The sequence below is a fragment of the Mobula birostris genome, chromosome 1, assembly GCF_030028105.1.
Source record: "Mobula birostris isolate sMobBir1 chromosome 1, sMobBir1.hap1, whole genome shotgun sequence".
Taxonomy (NCBI): Eukaryota; Metazoa; Chordata; class Chondrichthyes; order Myliobatiformes; family Myliobatidae; genus Mobula; species Mobula birostris.
Genome location: NC_092370.1, coordinates 171,419,659 through 171,437,433, shown reverse-complemented (window position 1 = coordinate 171,437,433; position 17,775 = coordinate 171,419,659). Strand labels below are relative to the sequence as shown.

Genomic DNA, 17,775 nt, shown 5'->3' with positions numbered 1-17,775 from the left:
GCTGTTCTTCCCCGTGTCTCACCCCAAACCCCACAGGCAGTGATAAAAATCAGTCCTTGCAAGTAATCTTGAACCTGCTACACTGTTGGTCTCAGTAAAGGGAGAAAACAGAAAAATGGTGAAAAAACCATACATAACGTATCTGAACAACTGAAACACGTTAACAAAGCACCTTCTTACAATCCCTGAATATATTCTTGATTTTCCTGCAACTCCAATAATAAAATCTGTGTGGCTTCAGCAGCAGTGGAGGGTGGTGCTCAGAGTGACCACTGTGTTCTGGAGCCGATAGTACCCTGCCAAAGATTGTTCTGCTTGCACTTGCACAGATGCTGACATCTGGGGATGAAGCCAAGTGATTGAATTTGAAGGGTGTTAGTAGGAATGTGGGGGAAATTTGTAAAATGGAATTGATATTGGACGGAGAAATGGGTGGATGCAGAGACCCCAAGGACCTGTTTTTGTTCAGTTTGTGGGACTGGAAATCCGAGTGGCTGTGAATAACACACACAAGAGACGGAGAGATGAGGAACAAATGTGTAGCTGTTTACTTCACTTGTAAGTCATCTACCCAGAACGCTCTCTCACATTATGTTCAGTACGTAACACACAGAGAAACTTGAGTTACCCGTAAGAGTCAAAGTATACATGAATACATAATATATCCCAACCCCTTATTTTAACGGTTTCTCCCCCTTCCTCTACCAGACCAAGTGCTGAACTAATAACATTCAATGGCATAATCATCAAATTCAACCAACAACAAAAACATTTTTTTCCAAGCTATTGTAGGAAAAGAGGGTAGACTGCCTCTATTCCTAAATATAACCCCAGAGATTATTTTGCCCCACGTGCTGAGGGTTAGTTACTGAACTAGAGATTCAATTGGTCTGGAGGCTGCCTGTTCCTGTGAGGGTTCCGACAGCTGAGGATGACGCCAAAGTCATTTTCTCACTCAGTGGTATATGTATATATCTTGGCTTGTCAACAGAGGGCTCCTCAGAAAGCACAGGTGATGTGTCATTTGATCTTAGCAGAGGTTCTGCAGTCATTGTCTCAGAATCCGGTCCCTTTTCTACAATTGGATCTGGATTGGTCTGTTTGTGTTGGTTTTCAGTTGCCTCAGAAGTGGGCAGCAGCAGATCAACATGCCTTCTCCAGATGTTGTGGTCACTAGTTTCCACTGTGTATAACACAGGGCCAGTTTGTGCCACCACTGTCACAGATATCCACTTTGTTCCAGAGATGTCGCTCCAGGCAAGTACCCTCTCGCCTGCTATATAAAAAAAATCTGTACTTCACTTTGGCACGTCTCTCTGCTTGGGTTTTCTGTTCATTTAGCACAAACTGTTCTGTGTTTGGGTGTCTAAGCAGGTCCAGCTGGGTGCAAAGCTGTCTTTTCATCAGTGCAGTGGCTGGAGCCATGCTGGTGGTGGTGTGAGGTGTGCTGTGGTATGTCAGCAAGAAAGTGCGAAGACACTGGTTGAGGGATACACTTCCCACTGAAGTCTTGAGGGCTCATTTCATTGTTTGTACTAATTGTTCAGCAAGGCTGTTAGTGGCTGGATGATATGGAGCTGACTTGATGTGCTGAATTCCACTTGCTTACAGAAATGCCTTCAACTCTTCAGACTGTCATTGTGTGCCTAAAGATAGAACATCGCTCCTCAATGCATTTTTCAGATGTAGTGCTCTTCATGATGGCACACTCGGGCTATTTGCTATGTGCTAAATGTCTGTCCTCTGGCCAATCCTGCAAAAAGGTCATCAAAGAACAAAGGGGATATTGTTCGGCCGTAAAAGCAGGTTACTGGTTACCTTGAAGTCTCCACAAATCCTTAAAGACCCGTCCCTTTTTTGGACAGGAACCACCAGGTTTTCCTATTTACCTACCCACACTGGTTCAAGTACCTTACAGCCTCTACCTTTGTTTTGAGGGCATATGGAAGAGTCTTGCCTTCAGGCATTTGGGTGTTGTGTCAAGTTCAACAGCTAGTTTAACCATGATTACTTTCATACTGCCCAGTTCTCCATTGAATGCTTCTGCGTGTTTTTTCAAAACCTCGTGTAGACCACTGCTCCCATCCATCAAGTGTACTTTGTGCCAGTTGAGTTGAAATTGCTCCGACCGCATGCTCTAGATAACAACCTTTAACAATGTAGAGTGGAAGTTTCTTTCCCTGTTTATTAATCTCCATGGTAACATGTACTACTCCCTTCACTGGAACAACCTCATAACTGCAGGTCTTTAAAGTCAAGCTGGTCCTTTCTGGGGTGAGATGCTGCAGTTTCTCCTTGTAAACTGTCTCTGACGCCAGTAAAACCGCAGGATCAATATCCACCTGCAGCCTCACCGTGACACCAGCCAACCACAGGGTCACTCACCCAGTAGCCATCTCTGTGTCTTAAAATAGATAAAACATGCAAAGCTTCTTCAACCACAGAGTGAGAGTCACCCAGTCTGTCCTCAGTAATATGCTCCACCTCGTTCACATGTTTCTTTTAAGACCTGAAGACTTCGGAGTAGAATTGGGCAATCTGGCCCATCGAGTTGGCTCTGTCATTCATGGCTGATTCTTTTTTCTTCTCTTCCTCAACCCCAGTTCCTGACCTTCTCCCCATAACCTTTGATGCTATGTCCAATCAAGAACCTATCAATCTCTGCCTTAAATACACCCAACAACTTGGCCTTCACAGCTGCATGTGGTAACAAATCCCACAAATTCATCACCCTCTGGCTAAAGAAATTTCTCCACATCTCTGTTTTGAAAGGGCGCCCCTCTATCCTGAGCCTGCACCTTCTTGTCCTAAATTCCCCCACCATGGGAAACATCCTTTCTACATCTACTCTGTCTAGGCCTTTCAACATTCTAAAGGTTTCAATGAGATCCCCCCACCATTCTTTTGAATTCCAGTGAGTGCAGATCCAGAGCCTTCAAACGTTCCTCGTATGATAATCCTTTCATTCCTGGAATCGTCCTTGTGAACCTCCTCTGGACCCTCTCCAATGCCAGTACATGTAGTTTTTCCAAAAGTCTTTTTTTCTTTATTACAGTGTTTTTGGTTGACAGTGTCTTTCTACTTTTACTGGTGCATTCAATGCGTCCCTTTTTGCCACAGCTTTGGCAACCTAGACCCTTATACCAACATTATTTTTCTGCATGCCCAGTTTTGCCACAGTGGTAACGCTGATTGCCAATAGGTGTCTTATTCTTAAGTCAGTAGAAACTTTATGAACTTGGGAAGATGCGCTAAACAGCAGTGCTTCTTTAGCTGCCATCTCCATAGTCTCAATTGCCTTCCGTAATGTTAGTCTGTCTTTGGTAAGCAAACATTTCTGAATTGCCATACTGTGCAGACCAGGTACAAGTCTATCATGTAGCTTATCATTCAGTGAGTGCCCAAAATCACAGTGTTCAGACAATTGCTTCAGCACCACCACAGACTGTGAAATAGACTTGCCTTCCTCCTCATTCGATTTTTAAAATCTGAACGTCTCAGCAATAATCAAAGGTTTAGATGAATAGTGGCCCTTTAAGACTTTAACCATATGCCCATAAGGCTTAATGTCAGGCTCAGCAGGTTGCACGAGATTACATAATAAATTAAATGTTTTTGCATCCATGTGGAGAAAAAATTAAGTTTGAGGACTAAAAGTTAACAGAATCATGGGGATGGCATGATAAGAAGCAGGATTGGTCTATCTTGTACTAACAAATGATAGATCATGTCATTAATGAGGGACTGAGGCAATGTGATTGATGTCTTGTTTTATACTCTGATCAATGAGGAACCGATTTTGTGTAAATTGCAGTGTGTCTTGAGACCTGCTGACCTAGTGTGATTAGATTTGCTGTATAAATTTGAACTGTAACCTTGCATTGGCAGAGTCATTGTTCCTTAGAAGGACAGCACCCCATGATGTCACGAAATAAAGGCAGTACAGTAACTAGTTTCGAGGTCTTTGCCTACCTTGTGTTTGATCCTAAATTCACTAACACCCATCACAGTCAGAAAAGTTGGATATGAATATCATTTGAAATTGGATTTGCCAGTGCAAAATATTCAAATCTTTCAGTATATGAACCACCTTTCTGTTGCTTAATCATATAGCTCCATACTTCCAAATATTTTCAAACATAATCACATTCCAGAAAAGTTAACTATGTAGTCTTATACCTCTCTCTCTCCCCCTCTCCCTCTCTCCCACTCACCCCCCTCACCCCCTCCCCCTCACCCCATCCCCCTCACCCCATCACCCCCTCTCCCTCTCTCCCCCTCTCCCTTTCCCTCTCCTCTCTCCCTCTCCCTCTCCTCCCTCCCTCTCCCCTTCCCCTCTCCCCCACTTCCCCCTCCCTCCCTCTCCCCCTCCCCTCTCCCCCACTTCCCCCTCCCTCTCCCTCTCCCGTTATTGATTTTATTTAACCATTGTGTTCTCATTCTCTACCCTCGGATTCTTCACTCACCACACTTCCGAAGGCCATTTTCAAGCAACACCTTCTTTTTGCTCACCTGCATTACACAGTGGTACACTACCGGCATTGCACACCAAAGGGAACAAAACAATAAATATCACATGAGGACTTATCAATTAGTCACCAGTTGTTATGTTTGTGGTACCGGGAAGCCGATTGACCGTGAATTACACACACGAGAGACGGGGAGGTGAGGAACAAATGTGTGGCTGATTATTTTGCTTGTAAGTCATCCACCCAGAATGCCTTCTCACCAGGGCCGGACTTTAGGCAGGGCTAGGCTGGGCTGCAGCCCAGGGGCCCAAGCTGCAGAGGGGCCCAAAATAGGTAGCTATCAACATGGCGGACAAAAAAAAAATAGGAGAGTGGAGCACAGAAAAGAAAAAAGAAACAAGAAAAAGAGGACCGTGAGAAAAAAGACATTGAAATTGACAGAATTTTTTAAACCTGTTCTCGTTGATGCAGTAGTACCATCACTCTTGTCACCGTCTGGGACCGGTGGACAAACGGGGACTTGTTCAACAGCTAGCGCTAACACCAGCGTTAGCACAGGACCACCGTCCTTGCCACAGTCAGCAGCTAACGTTGAAGAGGCAGAGAGCATGACCTTGGGATTCCCGACCACAGAGGCCTCCGACAACCGTGTTGGGCCGCCATTAGTGTTAACGTTACCGCTACTGAGGATCATTAAAGCACTGATCCTGCTTGCTGGGGAAAGGAAATGTTAGATGATTCAGTCTGAGTGTACTGGGCTCAGAAAGGGCCAGAGTCCTGCCAGAATAAGGATGTGGATATCAAAGCTTTGGAACAAGTATACAAACAGCAGAGACTTTTTTTTTCTAAATTTCACTTCAAACGCAAGCTCGTAAATGGTGAGTACATATCAAGGCAATGGCTCTTATATTCCCCTTCCACCGGCTGTGTGTTTTGTTTTGCATGCCGCATCTTCAGTGATGGTAACTGTCAGTCCATCTTCGAAACTGGCTTAACAACTGGAAACATGCCGCTGAGCGCATAGGGGAGCATGAAAATAGCCAACACCACAGGAAAACGATACTGACCTATGTTGCACTAGCATCTGACAGCGGAAGAATAGATACAGAACTGCAAAAACAGTTTGAGTCAGAGTGTGTCTACTGGACCGACGTATTAAGCAGAGTGTTGGTGGTTGTGAAGTTTTTGGTCGAGAAGGGACTGGCTATCCGAGGCTCCAGTGACATATATGGCAGGCCTGATAACGGCAACTACATAGGCTCAGATCCACAATGGGACAGGACAGGCTGAGTTATCTTATTCTGATGTCACTTGAAAGTGATCTTATTCAGAAACTGGATTTTAGTGATCTGATCAAGGACTTTGCTGCGAAGAAATCCAGAAGAACTAGGCTTTAATTTTGAAAAACAAGCATCTGACTTTGTAAATATCTAGGTTTGTGTGTCAGTGCTGTTCCTGTTTTTGTGGCAATAGGCTAATAGTTGACTGTTTACAAACTTAGTAAGTAATAAGTGGTCTTTACTCTGCAAGCCACACAGTACAGCAATAGGTTAGTATGTGCTAGATCTCATTTTTCAATAAGATTATTGGAGTATTGTCAAGTTTCCTGGTTTGCCATAGTGCCATCTCTCTTGGCCTTTTTGCCTCTCATTTCCATTTTACTTTCTCAGAACACACGGTTGAGAAAAATACCTAGATAAAATTGCTTTAGCATTGTTTGAGGAATAAGGCCTATGGTATGTGCAGCAATAGCTAAATAAGGATTTAAGATTGGGTACATAATGTTTTGTTCCCTCATGACTTTACTAAGCCAAGAAAGCCTAGGTCAATTTTTGAGTGCTTTAGATGCTGTCCTTCAAACTAAGAATCTGCATTACTTTCTGTCCTCCCTCTTAAGGCTTGTAAGTTTATAGCCTACATATTGTACTAAACCAATGTCTTGGTCCACAGCTTTGATATTTAGACCAGTACAACCTTTGCTCTTGTTCTTGCCTTTTTTTGCTTGGTACAGCAGCATTTTACAGTGTTGGCGGGGGCCCATCAGGGCCTCCAGCCCAGGGGCTCCGGCTCTGCTTCTCACGGTACATTCAGTACATATCACACAGAGAGGCTTGACTGCAACCCATAAGAGCCAAAATAGACATGAATACATAACATGTTTCTATACGATATCTTTATGAGACTCAGTGAGGCCAAGGTTAACTTATCTATGAAGTTATTTATGGTGAGAAGCCGGGGGAGTTATGGTGAGAAGGTGGGGGAGTGGGACTAAATGGGAGAATGGATCAGCTCATGATAAAGTGGCGGCGCAGACTCGGTGGGCCGAGTGGCTTACTTCTACTCCTTTGTCTTATGGTCTTATGGTGATGTAAGGTGGAAAATGTACTATTTTCCAGATTCTAAGTAACCACACCTGAGGTGTGTGCCACTTTTTGGATACAATTATTTGACGTTCCATGATTGTGACTGCAGCATCCAGTCTCAAAACCCTTGTGAAATCAATCCTTTTGTGCAGGAGCTGGCTTCCATTGTCTCAGCAGTCTTCCTCAGAAGGCTCCAAAAACTCATCAGTACATCACAGGTTAATGGTCCCAAAGGTTCAGTGTCTGAGCCGAGCTCGGAACACGGCTCTCCACTTCTGACCTTATCACCATCTGCCCGTCTTGAATTGCTCAGTGTAAGCCACCAATTGAGAGCTCGATTCTTATGAGATTCCACAACTTTATAAGTATCTGAACTGGCGAATGGGAACGTGCATACTCAGGCATTCCGTTGGTCCATTCTCATGGACCAACTCCAGATATGATGGATCCGAATGACATGAAAGGCATGTTAGTCCTGTAAGGTGGCCGCATGTTTGGCCATGATGCACAGAGCTGTGGTCTCTGTCAAAGCTGTGGATTGGACTTTGTTGTCTTTTTGGATTATAGGGAAGATTTGCGGAACAGAGAGAAGAATTTGAAGTCAGGTTAGGATTTATGGACAGGAATGAAGGAAAGTTAGAGGTCAGGCCAGAGTCTAGGTCCTCGCTCGATGCTCCGCGATGTGCGTTTGAGAGCCAGCAACGTGGGCATGGGAAGAGGACTTTTGTGGTTGGATGTTAGGCTGGCAGACAAGTGAGAAACAAGGCTGGTGCCCCCCTACCCCTGGTCAGCAAGTCATCAGTGGGTTTTGGGATTGGAGTTCCATGATGGCAAGAGGTATGATGGCCGGTAACTCCCTAGGCACATGAATAGGAGAGACCAAAGTTTGAGGCCAAGTGTTCGGGGTCCCAGTCATCAGAGAATTTGGAGTTCGGTGTTTTTATTCAAGATCCTCGTTCTTTGTCATCAGTGAGTTCTAGAAACACTACTGAGGATTGAACCCCAAAGGTCAAAGTTCAAAGTAAATTACTTGTATGTCATCATATACAACCCTATAATTCATTTTTTTACAGGTATGCTCAATAAATCCAATAGCCATAATAGAATGAATGAATGTCCAAACCCAACAGGGAGGTCAACCAGTGTGCAAAAGATAACAAACTGTGCAAATACAAAATAGAAAAAGAAGAAATAATAATAAATAAATAAGCAATAAATATCAAGAACATAAGATGAAGAATCCTTGAAAGTGAGTCCATAGGTTGTGGGAACTGTTCAGTGATGGGGCAAGTGAAGTTATCCTAACTGGTTCAAGAGCCTGATGGATGAGGATTAATAAATGTTCCTGAACCTGGTGGTGTGAGTCCTGAGGCTCCTGTGCCTTCTTCCTGGTGGCCATAATGAGAAGAAGTCAATCAGAAGTCCGGAATTCAAGACCTGATGTTCAAAGCCCTGAGCCTGTGAGTCCACGGGGGAAGTCAAAGGCTTCTGCAATGTCTGCAAGTCACGAGTCCATTGGTGGTTGGACAGCTGGTATTGGAGTTGAAGGATTGACTATGTGTGTGGATATGTTGATGTCTGGTGTGAGGAAGGAACTGGACTTGCTTTGCTGTTGTTGTTTTGTTGTTCTGCTGTTGTTGCTGCTGTTGCTTATGTTATTCTGCAAACATGGTGGACGTGTTGGGGCCAGAATGCATAGCAACACTTGTGGACTGTCCCCACTGTAATCTTAGTGGTTGTTAACACAAACAACACATTGCACTGTATGTTTCAATGTACATGTGATAAATAAATGAATCCAAACTTGAATGTAGAGTATAGTGAACTATGCTTGACAATGGTTATACTTCACACAGTTGAAGTTGTGTCTTCTTGACTGGTATATGATGTGAATGATGGACGTTTAGTTGTGTTGCTGGGATGTCTTCAACTTCATTCCCAAGGTCAATGAAACACTATCAACCTTCATTGCTGTCTCATCTAATTTGTAGCTGCATAATTGCAGATGCAATCCTCCACCTCTTTCTTTCTTTGTGATGTTGTCTGCAATAAAGAATAGAGCCATGAGCATCGTAATGTGCATGTAACCTGATGTGTGAAATTGATTTGGTGAGAATGGAAATGAGTTAAAGGCAAAGCACTGAGAGCTAGTGGGAATGATCAATGGATTTGTTTCTTAAAGATTTAAGGAGAAGGATGTGTGTACATCTTGGGTAAGTAGATGTGGAAAATGATAGGAGAAAGTTTGAGTCTAGGGTAACAAACACAAAGTGCTGGAGGAACTCAGCATGTCAGGCAGCATCTATGGAAATGAATAAGCTGTCGTCGTTTCATACCGAGACCCTTCTTCAGTACTGGGAAGTAAGGGGGAATATGCCAGAATAAAACACTAGGGGGAGGGGAAGGAGGATAGCTAGAAAGTGATAGGTGAAGCCAGGTGGGTAGGAAATATAAATGGCTGGAGAAAAAGGAATCTGATAGGAGATGCGAGTGAACCACGGGAGAAAGGGAAGGAGGAGGGGACCTGGGGGGGTGATAGACAGATAGGCAGGTGAGAAGAGGTAAGAGGCCAGAATGGGGAATAAAAGAAAAGGGGAGGGGAAGGGAATGTTTTTAACCGGAAGGAGAAATTGATATTCAGGCCACCAGGTTGGAGGCTACTCAGGCGGAATATAAGATGTTGCTCCTCCACACCTAGGCACAAGAGGAGATCGGGACCGACATGTCGGAATGGGAATGGAAATCGGAATTAAAATGTTTGGCCACTGGGTCTAGGTTGATGCACACAGCAGTACATGAAATTGTATGGATGAGTTTACAGTTCAGTTTCTTATTTGTATACATGAATATTCTCTTATAGAAGTATAACATGTCTTATCAAAAACAACTTAATTTTCTTTCCATGAACAAGCATGGACTAACCTTTAAGCTCTGTATTCAGCCTTACAAAATCCATTAGAAAGAAGATAGTAATGACAAACTTTCCCAAAGGAATGATAAAATGGGCTGATGCTCTGATGCTGAACTGGTCCCTTTCTGAACTCACAAGCAGTGTGACTGATTCGGCTACCACAAAGAAATGTTAGTGCTGCTTCGTTTCATTTACAATAAGCATAACAGCAAGAAATGCCATATTTCTGTGAGAAAAGCAAAAGAAGCGAAATATTGGTAAACCCAGGAGATTCTGCAGATGCAGGTACTGATGCTGGAAATCTAGTGCAGCACACATAAGATGCTGGAGGAAGCTGAGTTACTGCTTGGTTTTATTCTAAGAAGTAATATGAATTAGAGAAGTATATGTGCAAATCCATAACTGCAGACATTTCAGAATTCTACAACCAGAAAGGGAAAAAAAGTAATTTTGCAGGCTTTGCAGAGAAACAACTTGGAGAATATTCTTTAGCCAAAGGGTGGTGAATTTGTGGAATTTGTTGCCACATGCAGCTGTGGAGGCCGGTTCGTTGGGCATACTTAAGGCAGAGATTGATAGGACGTGGCATCAAAGGTTACAGGGAGAAGGCCGGGGACTGGGCTGAGGAGGAGATAGAAATAAAGGATCAGCCATGATTGAATGGCGGAGCAGACTCAATAGGCCAGGTGGCCTTATTCTGTTCCTATGTCTTATGGTCTTATGGAGAACATTTATGAAATATAGGACTGATTTTTTTTTAAACCAAACTCAGTGAACATGGCATCGTAGATATTTTCATTAAAGTTACTGATTGCACTTTCTTTCATCTGGCTGCCTGTAGGAACTCACTTCCTTTCATCCAGTTACTGCCTTTCTATTGCATCGAACACCTTGCTCTCCAGTGCTTCTAATATTTATTCTCTTTTCCTCATCACTTTACCGGGCCTTTGGCCACATGCAACCCCATTCTCACACTTCTGCCTTGCCCCTTCACTTCCCCTGATCCTCAATTTCCAACACACCAGTCTGCAGCACGTAACTTTTCACCTCCATACAACACAGTCAAGAGCCCCCAGTGCTACTTCAAAGTAAAACCTGAATACACATAGTTTCAAATACAGGTACCGTACTTTGGCCCAAATAATTTGATAGGATGCTAGTAATTCATTTGGAAGGTTTACCAAGCCTGTGTAAGTTTTAAAATTTTATGCTTTTGTATAGCATTTGAAGTAAATTTATTATCAAAGTACGTGTATGTCACCATATACAACCCTGAGATTCATTTTCTTGCGGGCATTTGCAGTAAGTACAAGAAACAGAATAGAATTGATGAAAGACTGCACCCAACAGGACGGACAAACAACCAGTGTGCAAAAGACAACAAGCCATGTAAATACAGACAGAAAAGAAAGAAAAAAAAGAGAAATAATAAATAAACAAATAAGCAAGCAGTAACTGTCAAGAACATGAGATGAATTATGCTTGAAAATGAGTCCATAGGTTGTGGGAACGGTTCAGCGATGGTGTGAGTGAAGTTGGGTGAAGTTATCCCCTTGGATTCAAGAGCCTGATGGTTGAGAAGTAATAGCTGTTCCTGAACCTGGTGCTGTGAGTCCTGCAGCTCTTTACCTTCTTCTTGGTAGCAGCAGCAAAAAGAGAGTATGGCCTGGATTGCGGGGGTCCTTGATGATAGATGCTTCTTTCCTGCAACAGTGCTCGGTGTAGATGTGCTCATTGGTGGGGAGGACTTTACCTGTGATGGACTGTGCCATATCCGCTCATTTTTGTATGCTTTTCTATTCAAGTGATACAGCCAGTCAATGTGATCTCCACCACACATCTATAGAAGTTTGTCAAGGTTTTAGATAACATGCCAAATCATTTTAAGCTTCTAACACTGTAGAGGCACTGCCATGCTTTCTTTGTAATGGCATGTGTGCTGGATGCAGGACAGAGACTCTGAAATAATAAAGCTGAAGAATGTAAAGTCGCTGACCCACTCCACCTCTGATCACTGGCTCATGGACCTCTGGTTTTCTCCTCCTAAAGTCAATAATCTGCTCCTTGGTCTTGCTGAGATTGAGTGAGAGGTTGTTGTTGTGGCACCACCCAGCCAGATTTTCAATCTCCTTCCTATATGCTGATCTGTCACCATCTTTGATTTGGCCTACAGTAGTGGTGTCATCAGCAAACATAACTATGGCATTGGAGCTGTGCTTAGCCTCACAGTCATAAGTGCAAAGCGAGTAGAGCAGGGGACTAAGGACACAGTTTTATGATGCACCTGTGCTGATAGAGATTGAGGGGGAGATGTTGTTGCCAATCCGAACTGACTGGGATCTGCAAGGTGAGAATACGGTTGCACAAGGAGGTATTGAGGTCTCAGTCTTAAAGCTAATTGATTAGTTTTGAGGAGGTAACAGTATTGAATACTGAGCTGTAGTCAATGAAGGACATTCTGATGTATCTTCACTGTCCAGGTGCTCCAGAGTTGAATGAAGAGCCAACAAAATGACATCGGCTGTGGACCTGTTGTGACAGTAGGCAATCTGATGGTCACTGTCAGTCCCCTGGGTTGTTCGGCTGGCTTCTTTACGAAGCCAATGATCCAAGTGAACCTCTGAAGCTTCTCAACCATTGTTTTCAGAAACCTACCCTCTGAACTTGCACTTGCATCAAATCCAATTGCATGGCACGGTTGTGAGGGAGGTTTCAAGTAAAGTTGAACCGAGCACCCCTGTTCCATCTAACTGGGGGATTAGTCAAGGAAGAGTGGACATAGTCCCATAGAAATTCCAGACCATGGGATTTGCTGCTTGCAATATGCTCTCCTGTGCATTGGGAAGTTCAAGTGCAGCCTGACTGATCTATTTGCTTCCAGTTGAAAAATTGACTTTGTGCTTCTGACAACTGGGCTCTTCAGTTCTCTGGGCCATTATAATCTCTGCATCATGGTCCTCCTATTCTAATGAAACTGAAAGGAAGCTTCAGAAGAAACATCTACACCCTTCCCTCCACCCTTTCAAATGAGCACTCTATGAGCTCAACATTGAGTTGACAATTTCCGCTCTCAACGCATGCTCCAAGACTCTCGCAGAGCAGAAGTTTGGAATCAGTCTGCTCTGCACACTCCCACTTCCTCTCCATCCTTTCTTGTTTCGTTGCCATGTCAGAATGTTCCTTTGACTCTAAGTGCCATCTTTTTCTATGTCAAATCATCCCTGCTATCCGCCCTAACATAGGCACACCATGTTGTCCTTATCACCACTGCACCCACTGACCACATCCCATCCTGCCCCTGGAAGTGAAAAATCTTACATATATAAAACTATGCAGTTCTGATGAAAGATGGTAGACCTGAAACTACACCTTTGGCAGGCTGCCCAAAAGCCCCATTCAAAAAAATTGCTGAAGAAAATATTCCGAAGCTGATCAAACCACACGGTCCAATTTAGCCATGTGTCAAAGCTGTGAAACACTGCCAGAAATGCTGTAGAACAATTCTCTTTTTTTAATTTAGAATACTGTACCACAACACAAAGAAAGCTAATTATAGTAGCACATCAATGCACACAAAATGCTGGAAGAACTCAGCAGGCCAGGCAGCATCTATGGAAAAAAGTACAGTCGACGTTTCGGACCATGGTCTCAAAAGCATCAGCTATACTTTTTTCCATAGATACTGCCTGGCCTGCTGAGTACCACCAGCATTTTGTGTGTGTTGCTCGGATCTCTTCTTTGTGAAGATACCACGTACTTGAATCCCACATGACCATTCTCTGCTCTTAATGAGTGAAAAACTGTCTGCACGTTGTCTGGCCTGGTACATATTCTTCATGTGGACCGCTGTTCCACTGCTGCAAATTTTGCACTGTTGAGAACCAGCAGTAAACAGCTTCCAGCATGTTTTGTGCACACATACAAATAACCCCAAATCATCTTGCTACCTGTACTCATTGTAGGTTGCCTACCGTCACAACAGGTCTACAGTGGACACAATCTTACTGACTCTCCACTCTGCTTTGGGGCACCTAGACAACAGCAAAACTTTCATCCGGCCATTGTTAATAGATTACAGTTCTGCATTCAATATCATTATTCCCTCAGTATTAATCACCAAGTTTCTAAACCTGGAATTCTGCACTTCTCTCTGCAAATGGATCTTAACTTCCTTATGGGAAGGCTATAGTCAGTACAGATTGTTAACCACATCTCCTGATCATCAACACAGCAGACCTCGTGGATTCATGCTTAGGCCCACTGCTGTACTCACTCTACATGACTGTGTGGCTAAGAGCAGCTCAAAGGCCATCTATAAGTATGCAGATGACACTGCCATTGTTATTGAAATTTCAGATGGTGCTGAGGCATATAGGAGTGAGATAGCTGAGTTCAGTAGTTGCACTCAACATCAGACCAAGACCAAGAAATTGATCGTAGACTTCAGGAAAGGGGAAGTCAGGAGAACACTAGTCCTCATTGATGGCTCGGTGGTGAGAAGGGTGAGCAGCTTTAAGTTCCTGGGTACCAACATCTCTGAGGACCCATCCTGCGCTCAGCACATTGATGCAATCACAAAGAAGATACAGTAGCAGCTCCACTTCATTAGGAGCTTGATGACATTTGGTATGTCACCAAAGACTCTTGTAAATTTCTATGGGTGTGCATTCTTACTGGTTGCATCACCTTCTGATGTGGAGGCCACAATGCACAGAATTGGAAAAAGCAGCAAAGAGTTGTAGCTCCATCACGAGCATAACCCTCCACACTATCAAGGATGTCTTAAGGAGACAGTTTCTCAAGAAGGCAGCATCCACCATTTAGGGACTCTCACCACCGGGACATGCCTCCTCTCATTACTACTATCAGAAAAGAACTACAGGAGCCTGAGAACCCACACTCAATGCTTTGGGAAACAGCTTCTTCTCTTTCTGCCGTCAGATTTCTGAACAGTCCATCAACTCATGAAACTTACCTCAATATTTTGTTTTGTAATATTTATTTTGTTCTTTATATTAATTTTATGTCTTTGCATTGTACAGTTGTTGCAAAACAGCACATTTCATATAACATAAGACAGTGATAATAAATCTGCTTCTGATTTTGATTCTGACTGATGTTTTCCTAAAATCTTGAAATTTTTGTTTATATGGGTAGTTGCAGCAATTTTTTGCTCTATTCTGAAGTGATTTTCTAGAAAGCAGTGAAATGTAGTTTTTCCCATTGGAGAAGCCCAATACTTCTTCTCTTCAAACAGCATCCAGAGTATTTTTGCAATGACTATTTTTTTTACTCTGATGTACCACTCATACCATCTAACCCTATTCAACCACTTTAACTCTCTCCTGTGCAGACCCCGTTTTTCCAGCCATTGGTGGCTTGGGCTGTTTGGCAAGAGCTCAGATTCGAGCACACGGTGATCACTGGCGAGAAGATGACTGTACTTTCTGCCAGTGCGTCAATGGGGAACATCACTGCGTAGCTATGGCTTGCAAGCAGACATGTCAGAATCCAGTCAAAATACCAGGGGAGTGCTGCCCTTTCTGTGAAGGTAAGACTGAAAGGTGGGCAATTTGCAATCTTTGTGAAATGTGTTTGTCCTTTTCCGCTTCTCTGAAAATTAGCAATATTATGTCATAAAGATGACTGAGCAGCCACTCGCATTGATGTATTCTGGAAAGCAGCAAGCCAGGATGCAAAGCAAGCTTCTCCATGCTGCTAAATGTTTGGAAGTGGTGAAACACCAACTGGAATATACCATTAGACTAGGTACTGTAGTAATACAAGTCCATTGCACAGAATGAGGCCATGGACTTCATCTTGCTTCTGACAATTGAGAAAATGACTTCAAGTTCTACTCACTTCCCAGATCCCGTCTGTTAGCCCTGCAGGTTATGCCTTTTAAACTGCTTAGCAGGGTAGTTTTTAAATGCTATGAGGGTCGCTGCCTTCAAACTGTCATAACATCATTTGTTGATCTATTGTACTTTTGATGAGCAAGTCCAGGATCCAGTTGCAGAGGGAGGTTTACAGGGGCCCAGGTTTAGAGGCTTGGTGGTTAATACTGAAGGGATGATGTTGGTGGATGCTGAGCTGTAGTTGACAAATAGAGGCCTGGCATATGTTTTGCTGTTGTCTAGGTGCTCCAAAGCATTGCGGAGAGCCAGTAGAATTACATCTGCTGTAGACCTATGGTGGTGGTAGGCAAATTGCAGCAGACTGCTCCTGAAACTAACACTAGCCAATACTGGATTTCATCCAGTTTTTTATTGGTCCAGGATATAGAATGCAATTGGTCAGGCTTAGAATGCATTTATTAATTAGGCTTGGCTTCTCTTTCAACGGAGACCCTCAGCTGAGGTGGGTGAAATTCCAAGAAGGGTTTACTGTAAAAGTACTTGGAATTGTTATCTGAGTAAATTGTCCTCTGCTTTCGGAGAGTAACCTTGTGTCCCATTTATCCTCTCTATGTTTTAGATCGAGTGTGTTCAATTTAGTGAATGTACTCAACAGTGAAGAAAAACTGAATGGAGATATTTTTGTTTTAAAGATTACGTTCACTGATTTGTGGATTTTAAAAAAGCTCAAGGCCTTAAGAAAGCATAACATCCTATTATCGTTAGTGTTTTTCTTAGAGAGATGAATGAACTTCAATAATATTTGGTGAATTATTATCAAGAGATAAAAGAGATTGCATCTTCATCTAAATGAAAATTATGCCAGGATAGTAATTTTTCATCACTTTGAATAAATATCCACCCAAGTGAAAACACGACACTTTCATTTTAAAAACAATGGAGCAAATCAATTGACCATAAAGGCTAAATGAGTTATTCCATTCTGCACACATCACCATGACATGATGCATTATAGGATACATTTTGTTCTTGGACAATTGATTTTCAGTTCAATGTGAATCTACAGTTTCACTTTATATTGGAGGTTTAAACATAATATTCTCAGAGTGTAAAAGATTTTTAATGGTGGATACTGCACATGTTTTTCCGTAGATGTAGTAACTATGCCAGATCTTGCTGTATCGACCTTCCACCTAGAATCACTGCCTATGATATGTACAGAATACCCATCTTTGAGTGAGCTAAATGCAGAGAGATGATTCTGCAAGTAGCAAAGTTCATTTAGCAGCTAGACCTTGTGTGGTCTGTGAAAACCCAGCCCCGATTACACTCTCAGTACAGATGTGTAAATCTGGGGCTTCCATTCAAGCTGAGTACTAGTGGTTCTCTTTGGGACTGCTGGCCACAGCTGACAGAATTCAACCAAGTGCATCAGAGATAATATTTTGGTGGTAATCTAATGTGCTGATCTAAATTCGTGTGAACTACAATACATTTACAATAAGATCTTACGAAGGTTATAGATCTCTTTGGGAAGAGCCATGTTTGCCGTCTTCTAAATCCATCAAACATTATTTCTCAGACATAAAACTGAACTTCCACAAGAGAATGCGCAGTTTTTGGAAACTGATTTTCTACAGGCAAAATTACTGATTGTCTTGAAGCAGAAGAAGCACTAGATACAACAGAGAAATGCCTGACTGTGAAGTTTATATTTCTGTGTGATGAGGGGTAAAATTCTATATAAAACCATATTGCTGCTCAACAATTCAGGTAGCATCTGCAGAAAGAGAAGCCAAGTTGAGAGCCTCATATTCCAGAAAAAAAAAGAGTTGTTGCATTACTCCTGGTCCACTGGCACTTATTTATCCCTCGAAGAACATCACTAAAGTTGACTATCTGGTCATTATCACATTGCTTGTTGAAGGCACATTGGCAATGCATTTCTGATGTGAAGTCATTTAGTCCATTATACTGGAATAGTGCTATTTAGAGCCATTCAAATGAAATACACCAATCCATTCTCTCCATAAACTATGCTTTCTTGCTGTGTTTGAAATGTTTACTCCAATATCACTACCTCAACCATTCCCTGAGGGAAAATATCCAGTATTCCAAATATTTTTTTCATAATATATCTTTTCTTGCACATCTGCTCATGACAATTTTAAGTT

General features: G+C 42.7%; 1 protein-coding gene across 1 annotated transcript in view; it reads left to right on the top strand.

The window, feature by feature from the left end:
* LOC140201650 (cysteine-rich motor neuron 1 protein-like) overlaps positions 1-17,775 on the top strand; it is a 256,373-nt gene that overhangs the window by 193,655 nt on the left and 44,943 nt on the right. The window contains exon 5 of the mRNA XM_072266101.1: positions 15,097-15,294. Within this exon, the coding sequence (XP_072122202.1) occupies positions 15,097-15,294 (198 nt within the window). The remainder of the gene's footprint in view (positions 1-15,096; positions 15,295-17,775) is intronic.